This window comes from Teleopsis dalmanni, chromosome 1 (genome assembly GCF_002237135.1).
Source record: "Teleopsis dalmanni isolate 2A chromosome 1, ASM223713v2, whole genome shotgun sequence".
NCBI classification, from domain to species: Eukaryota; Metazoa; Arthropoda; class Insecta; order Diptera; family Diopsidae; genus Teleopsis; species Teleopsis dalmanni.
The window spans coordinates 201,736,073-201,745,269 of NC_051846.1; the positions used below are offsets into that span (position 1 = coordinate 201,736,073).

At 28.3% G+C, this 9,197-nt stretch overlaps 1 protein-coding gene across 1 annotated transcript; it reads right to left on the reverse strand.

The window, feature by feature from the left end:
* Positions 1-668: 668 nt before the first annotated feature.
* On the reverse strand, positions 669-1,706 carry LOC119671369 (ubiquitin-like protein SMT3). Its single transcript, XM_038081960.1, has 3 exons — positions 1,537-1,706; positions 934-1,050; positions 669-869 (listed from the first exon to the last, which is right to left on the reverse strand). The coding sequence occupies exons 1-3, from the start codon at positions 1,582-1,584 to the stop codon at positions 738-740; spliced, it is 297 nt and encodes a 98-aa protein (XP_037937888.1). The 5' UTR covers positions 1,585-1,706; the 3' UTR covers positions 669-737.
* Between the last annotated feature and the right edge of the window lie 7,491 nt (positions 1,707-9,197).

Sequence of the window (9,197 nt, forward strand, 5' to 3'; positions counted from 1 at the left end):
AATGGTGTTCTTAATTGCTACTCGTCTATGGAACTGAAGTGGGTGTATCACAATAATCCTTAAAGGATGCAGTGACGTGGTGACTAGTTCCCAATCCGTTTTTATAATCTAACCTAAAAACGTTTAGAAAGATGCAGATGCGTTAAAATATTAACTTACATATTTCTTTACCTTAATTGGTACTTAATTTTACAATTCTTTAGCTAAGTCTTTCTTTTATGTTTGAATGATATTGTATACTATATTGTATATTATATACATACTGCAAGTTCTGAATTTATACCCCAAGCAGCATATAATTATATTCATGGCTTTGACATAATTTCGCACAAACTCTGTAAATCTTTATTTACTCCCATTAATCGGGAGATCTGAAGACGGAGTGATGCTTGTTCAAACTCAGAAGACACTAAAGTGCATCATAACCTTAAAACGATATTTAACCATAACATTACCTGTTTAACCGTTAAATATTATAGTTGTCTAGATTTTGTTTAGTTAACATCAAGTTTAATTAAGTTTATCTAGGTGGTACTGTTAACATTTTGCACCTTTAAATGATTTTGAATAGTATTTGTCCCAAACACTGTGTATAAACAATTGGCATATGTAACACATCACCCTGTAAGTACTGTGGCAATTCGTATTAACACAACAAAGTCATGAACTATTCTTTATGAGTAATATGACATGTATTTAACATATATTGAGACCATAAAAACATTTTTTTAATATCATTAAAAATCACCGACTTTCAATTGAAATGCTTCAAAGCTGTCATTGTTCTTCAATCCTAAAGAGATAGGTGTCTCATCTCCAGAAAGTGGATAATCCTTGTAACAGAAGATAATGGACTCCATTGAAACACTCTGTTAAATTTTAAGATTATTTAATATGAAATAAAACAGCGTAATATGTTGTAGATTGACTTACCATAACGTAACAGAAATCTTCCATCATCTTACGTAAAGGCTTTTTCTTATCGATCTTAAAAGTTATATTTTCCGCCATGCCAACGACATGAACCTCAATATTTTCTGCAGCATCAAGCTTAGAGGACAAAAAATATAAGGCAATTATTAATAAGTTGATTTTGATAAATAATAAAATTGGCTAATGTCTAATTAATTAATAAATATTGAATATTAATTTTAAATATTTCTTTAGGATCATAAAAATTCATAAAAAAAATCATAAAAAATTTGTTTAGCAAAATATTGAATTTTTAGCTTTTTGTTTTTACGGAAAACCGAGGATATGGGGTATAGGACAAAGGCGTGCTTTATCTAAAGGTTAATTTAATAAACAATTAAACACTAAAATATTTTTAATAAATTAATAAATATATATAAAAATACTTATATTCAATAAAATTAATGATTTAATAGGAATAATTTTTATGAACTAAAAAATCAAAGCGAATAGAATATGCAGCGCCATGTTTGTGGCGTCCGAATAATAATTTATATATTGAATATTTAATTATAACTTAATTATTTAATTTCTTATAATACAGATACAATTTTTTTAACATACCTGGTCATCACCGTTCAGCATTTCAATTTCTATATTTATCAACGCCATTATCTTGTTCGAACTTGATTTTAATTTTTCAATACGAGTTCTAGTATACGACGCTTCACACTTCGCGAACGTTCGAGAACAAATGGACGAGCTTTAACAGAAACGAGCTCGGAAAACTCAGTGACTACTTGACAGTGCTGCCAATTCCTCATGTTTGTCGTATTGAAAATTGTTCGAAAAGTTATTAACAATTATATATAACAATGGGGTACTGGGATTAGTTGTCAAAATCAGTATATACATAAATAAAAAGGTTCAAAAGTGTGAGAAGCCCATAGTAAAAACAGTATTGGGTCATATATATTAATATTGGTTTATGATATAAAACCAAAAAAAAATCTTTAGAATGTGAATACATGGTGTTTATTCCATATTTTTGATTTATTAAGGAGATATTATAATATGTTTACACTTAGACTTATTGAACCTGCTTAGCATATTTTGATTGAATTTTATTTGAAAAATAACATAATTTTCTAGATTGAATTCTAAATTAAAATTAATTTATAGTACAATTTTCATACTTACATACCCAATATAGATCACAGCTTAGTCTGCTCTGAACCAAATTTTCTATAAAACTATAGAAAATTTATAGATAGTTATAGTAACATATCACATATTTTTTGTTATATAAATAAAAGATTACCAATTTTTATTTTTATAAGTAAATGATGCAACTATATTCATTCTGTTCTAATTTTGTATTACACGTTCTATATTATTTTAAATAATAACAGGTATCTTTCTACTGACCAACAAAGAATATTAAACACAAAAATGGATTTATTTCGCCACGCATTGCTAATATTGCCCATGTTTTTGGCTATAAATCACTGTCCCTATATCCTTAGAGAATAATTTTACATGAAACATCTTGTCTGAACATATTTTGAATGTGGAGGCGTATTTCACAGAATAAAAAACAACATCGCCCACAAAAATGTACATCTACCCTATTTCGACGCTCATAAAATAGTGCAATTGGACTGCACTGAAGCGGCAAAGAATTCCACAGATCCGAAAAATAAATATATATATATTATAAGAAGAATAACAATGAAAGAATAAAGTTCCGTGTGTGTTTTAATTGTACAAACAATTATTTTATTTATATTTATTTAAAAAAAGTAAAAATATTACTGATATCTAGGAATAATACCATTGCTAGTACCATAGTTAATTGCAATTATATATAGCTGTTGTTTACGCATTCGTTTTCGTACAACGCAGGAAGTGAATTTGCGGGAAAATAATAAAAAATATTACAAAAATACAAGTAAAACAGGTGTAGAGTTAGGTCAGGTATCTAAAATGTGACACTAAACCTTAAATTTGGCAGAGCTCAAATTAGAATTTAAACGTTAATTCATTATTATAAATGAGCAAGTGCCTAAATAAGACAGTGTGAATAAGACAAATTTTCAGCTGAGTGTCATATATGATAGCTTGCAATTAGTCATTGAGTTATCTATCGAAATACAACTCGAAAAATAAAATTTTTTTGGGTATACATGTGGTATGTTATGTACAGTGTATATTTGCACATACACTAACAAAATATTGCACGTTTCACTATTTACATAAATGCTATTATATTTACTATTATTAAATTTAATTAAATTAGTCAGAATATAAATCGGTACTGAATATTTAATTTAATTTGAAATTATTATTATTATTCAAATCACAAAAAAAAAATAATTGAACGTCCTCTTTATTTGTTTTAGATATTTCTTTTGATATTTCAGTGTAATGGAAATAGCAAGTCCAAACCAGTCCTCAAACGAGATGTTTCAGTTAAAATACTTTTTGTACAAGTTAAGCATATCTAAGGCAATTTTTTTTCAACTTTAGTTATTTACTTTTTTATCCTTAAGGTATAAGGCACAAAAGTATGAAAGGTATTTCATTAGATACTAGCATAAATACATATCTTAAGGCAGCCAATGCAAATTGGAACTTTGAAGTAATTTAAAACGGACAAATAGAATAGAGAGGATTCTGATATTTAAAAATTGGCGAAAATTTAATTTGTTCCGAACAGAAGATGTTAAACTAGATAAAGTTATTTTTTTATTCCAATTCATTTAATATTTCAATTTTTTCTTGAAAGAGACTAGATATTTTTTGTCTATTAAGAGTTCTGAAAGGAAATATCTATTCTTCTAATATAAATATTTTTCAAGATTAGTGATAGTAAACTGCATACTATTTAGTAAATATACAAACAGCACTTTTGACTAAGTCGTATAAGATATTATCGAGAACTTTCCATCAGGAAATTATTTGTTTAATTTTTGACGTCCAAAAGACACTTAGAAAATTCATAAAAAAATATTTGGCACGTGTTTTTTGATAAAACCATATTTTTATAGCAGTTTGTGATGGGTTACTTATAATAATTAACATTTCATATGATATTCTTTAATTTTATACCGTAAATACTGTCATATGTCACGACCTCCACATAGAATGACAAGGTGATATGATAACGTTTGAGTTCCTGATTAATATTTTTTATTGCTGATATGTTTATTTACTTTTATGTTTACGCAAATTCATTTGTTTATTTATGTATGTAAGTTCAAATAAAATTTATTAATATTTTTAATGTAATATTTTAGATAAATTAAACCAATATAATTGAAATTAAAGTGACACCATATTTTCAAGATATTAAAAAAAAAACAAATTAAGAATTGTTATTTTTCAAAATTTAATTATCATTAAGTGAGTAATATTAAGCACTGTATCTCGAGTAATCTATTGTACTAACCTCAGCTGCCTTAACCTATTAAAAGCTTTTAGTCAACGTTCAAATATTTGTTCAAATAAGTGGTTAGTGGTCTTTAAGACGCACATTTCGTTAAGATAGTACCTAAATATGCAGTATCCTGTCAGAAATAGATATATAAATTTTAAAAATTATTCAATGAAAATAAAACTATCTTATATTCAATAAAAGTACTTTATATACTACACAAGCTAATTATTTTTTATTATGATATAGCATTGGAAACTGTCAAAAAATATACAAGTATTTCATCTATTTCAAATTTATGTCAATAATACTTACAACTTCTTATAACCTCTTAACCAAGAAGTGCTTAATAAATCCAAATTAAGTTCGATAAATACTTTTTCTTGTAGTTTTAATCCTGCAGTTTGTATGTGTGATATATGTATTATGTACGTGCTCTTCACGTATAAAGCACTTTGTGATATAAAAATGTAGTATAAATTAAAGTATATAAAATTTATTAACGAAATCACTTATTTTTCGTCTTCTCTTAAAGGACGGTTCATTTGTATCCCCACCTCGGATTATTATTAAAGGACGGTTCATTTGTATCCCCACCTCGGATTTATACCAAAAAACTGGTAAGCAAAATTTGCATTTTATTGATTTGGAAAGGAATGCAAGTATCCTGCATACAGATATCCTGATTGTGCATCAATTCTTATTTGGGTGATTCAAAAGTTTAAGTAAGGAGTAAGTGGGTAAGTAGTGTATGATAAGTACTTATTACAGCATAAAATTTAAAACAAGAACTACATAAGAATAAAAACAGAAAGACAGAGAAAAGTTGATGAAAAGTGAAAGTTGAGGCTTATTCACTCTTACTCTTTATTAACTGCGAGGTTTCTTCGTAACCTCTCTCTACGCCATGACTGGATTATTGTTTATCACTTCATCAGACTAAGCAATAACTGACCTCAGATCTGCATACCTCCCCGAGGACCCTGTAACCATTCTGAGATTCGATAACGCGTTGTTGATAAACCTCACGGTTTTCGTAAATAGTTTCAGAGCGCTATCCTTTATGTATTTTTTGGTCGAGCCCGGCTTTGTGCGTGCTCTCTATCTGGTGAATAGTCGTGTTTGAAGCTTTGTTGAAAGCTATACATCCATATAGAAGTGATGGACGAATTATTTTGTTATATATCAGCTTCTGTTCTTAGCATTGAGATTTTCATTATTGAATAGCGGTTGGAGGTGCTGAAAAATTTTCACACAGCTAATTCTTTTCAGTTGAACATGTTTTAGAAATGTGAATCGTTTATCTACCGCGATGCCTAGATATTTAATGTTATCCACCCAGTTTATCACCATATATCCCACTCTCACTCTCAACGGGTTCTGTCTCCTCTTACGCGTAATGAACAGAGCCTTATTTTTTCATTATTTTGAAAAATATTGACTTCAAATATAACTTCAAAAATATTTCTATACGTATTTTCTAGTTTTAAGATATTTTCAAAACTATTAAAGTACAATCTATTATCTAATATATGAAAATTAGAAGAATTATATACTTAATGTTCTACATTTGCTTATTTAATGAATAAAAATTATAAAAAAAATATACTTTCCAATCCGTATCTAAAAACTAATTGCCTTAAAATGCATATAAATTATTATATTATCAGTCTTTATCAAAAGACTGATAATATTTCTATATAGAATAAAACAATGTAGCTAAAAACCATAATCCGCTCATATTCCCCTTTACCTGCAGTCAATACACTTTAAATTGTAGTATTAAAACTTAATATGTAAACATGGGAAAGGTATTCAAAACTTTGTAAAGCAACTAAAATCACTACGTATATTTCTTCCTTGGGAAAGGTGAACGTATGATTAGGTTAGTGTTTAAGTTAACACTTGATTTATGCCTCTTGGGCAGGACACAAGTGTTGTTACTAAAGCAGAAATTTACTGTGGTTTTACACTAAAGTAGAGAAAAGCAAAGTAATAAGGATAAAACAGTTAAAATTTAAATGAACTTTAAAAAAAAAATCATAAATTATTATCATTTGTGATTTTTTTATTAAAATGCGCCTATAAAATTTTTATGAGGGACTTACGCTCCTTTTTACACTTTTTTCGACGATTTTCTGTCACATGATCACCCTTATTCACCGTAATCGGAGTCCTATCAGTACTACTTAGCAACTTTGGTGTTCATAGGACCATAACGAGACCTGAGAGAGCATTTTTGATAATAGTTCTCAGTCTCCATATTACTTATTCAGCTTTTATTGCAGAAGATAGTTTTTTTTTCTTAATCAACACAATTAACTAAAAAATTAAAAGAAGCGTTTATATCGAGAAAATTATCCAGCCCTCGTACAAATTTATAATAGCAAATAAATAAGTGTTTAAGATTTTTTTGTTTAAAATCTTGGTATTATTAATCAAAAATATTGCATATATGTTTATACTATATAAACATAATCTCCGTAAAAACCTATTAATATTATTAGAGTTCATCATGCATTGAAGATCAGAATACACATAGATTTATTCTGCATAGCCTTGGTTTAAAACACTGTATATTTAGATGTTCTCTAAAACGGATGTTCTCTCTTTGGTACTTATCCACAGCCTATCCACTTATAACGAAATTATACATCTCTCCAAACGACATAATGGTGTTCTTAAATGCTAATCGTCTATGGAACTAAAGTGGGTATGTCACAATAATGCTCAAAGGATACTGTGACGTGATGACATGTTCCCAATCAGTTTTGAAAATCTAATCGAGCTTTCGATACCTGATTTACAAAATCGTTAAACTTTATTCTTGAAAAGGATGTTATTTATTTGAATGATATCGGAGATTGTAGTGATCTGTAAGGTAACCATATAGCATCTTTAAGTCTACCTTACTCAGCAAAACTATCTACCTTTTGTGATATTTTCTTCGGTGAGTTGAATAATGGTTTTAGCTGACGTTGATTTAAGTTCTCATTTTTTTCTTCCAACTTCCTGCTATTTTTTGTGAGTCCATAAAAAGGAAACAGGACCGTAATACCCTAACAGAGGTTACTTTCTCATAATATTAACTAGTTGTAATAGTTAATATAGTTAAAAATAGTAATAGTTGTAATAGTTAAAAATTTAGACTCTTATTTGAGAATGATTAAAATTTTATTAACTATACTTTATTTTCATAAAAATACCATTTTATGTAAAAGTTAAAACTAAAGCTTACAACTTTGCAATTTCTGTAGATGCTTCTGACAAAAGGATATTTTAAATTTTAAGTACTTAACTCTAAGCTCTTAAAAGTGTGGTGTATATATAAAGCAGCTTAAACTGAACATTATTTCCTTTAAAAGGATAGTCAAAACATTCTAAAAATGTTGTAATTCAAATGTTTATGTTGCTTAAAAAAATTAATGACAGTAATTCAAGGTAAATGTTTAATGACACCAACTTTTAAACCCTTTTCAACGTGCCACGTAACAGACAGTCTTAACTTTACTACTGTGAGATGCCTACCAGGATGTCCTGAACGCGTTGCCACGCTACTTAAATTCTTTAACGTCACGTAAATTTCGTATCTCTTAATAACAAACAGACGAAAGCACGCCGAGAAGGATAAGCAGCACAATTAGATTTAATCAAAATTCCTTGAAAGTGCTAAAATTTAACTTAGACGTTCAAAGTAATTCCTTGTAGTCCAATCATCAGGTTGTTTTCCAGGTTGTATCGTTCGTCTTCATTAAGCACATCTTCTGTACGTTTGTATCTTCACAAAACTGTTTGTGTTTCTCTGTTTTCATTTGTTCAATTATATACATTTATATATACAAATATATATATATATATATATATATATATATATATATATGTATATATATAGATAGATAGATGAAATTTAGTTTCCCTTTAAATTTTTGCTTATCCTTTTCCTTTTGTTTTCTGTTAACAAATTTTAATGCTCCTTTGAGACCATTCACGTGTAAGTTTGTTGAATTATTTCTAGACATTCCTTAATATATCTTACTTCGTTTATCAGGGAATTATTTTGGGTACATTTTTGTAAATAAGATTTTGAAAAAAAATGTTGAAATGAGAAAGGAAAAACTTTATTACAAATTTTTTGTCTCACATATCTTTGAAGGGATATCAATGGTGTTTATTTAAATTTTCTTTAATTTACTCAAAGTATCTGATGTCTAAAGGACTGTCACAAATTTAATAGCATAATTACAAATTTGTATTGACATACCTACGATGTGAAAGCAAATAGAAATCAAGGTACGAGCATGGCTTGAGTCGATCTTTTAAAAAAACGTCTTAATATATATGTATGTTCAAAACGTAGATAGTTAGTCAAAGAAAGTCTTTGTTTTCACTATTTTCAGTAAATAAAAATAGCTAGTAAACATATGCAGTACATATATCACTTGCCATTGAACTGAAGGTGTATTGTCGAAACGTTTTGCAAATGACACGGTAATAATGGCTACAGGTCCAAACAACAATGTGTCTACCACTGCTCCTCAAGAAATTGAACAATAAACTGCTAAATGGAAACTGACAGTAAATATTTTAAAATCCAATCATGTAGACTTTACTAACAAAGAGAAACTTAAATTCGATTATTTTTAAACAGCGTAAAAATTTGGGTTGCTAGTTCTGCGTTATATCTGGGTATGAACCTAGACGCCAAACTGAGGAAGGTACATGTCAAGAAAAAATTAACTGAGCTAAATATTATATATAAAAAGTCAACTTGGCTTATTGGAAGAAGATCAAAAGTATTTCAGCAAAACATACTTAAGATATACAATCAAGTCTTCCAGCCTATATGGCT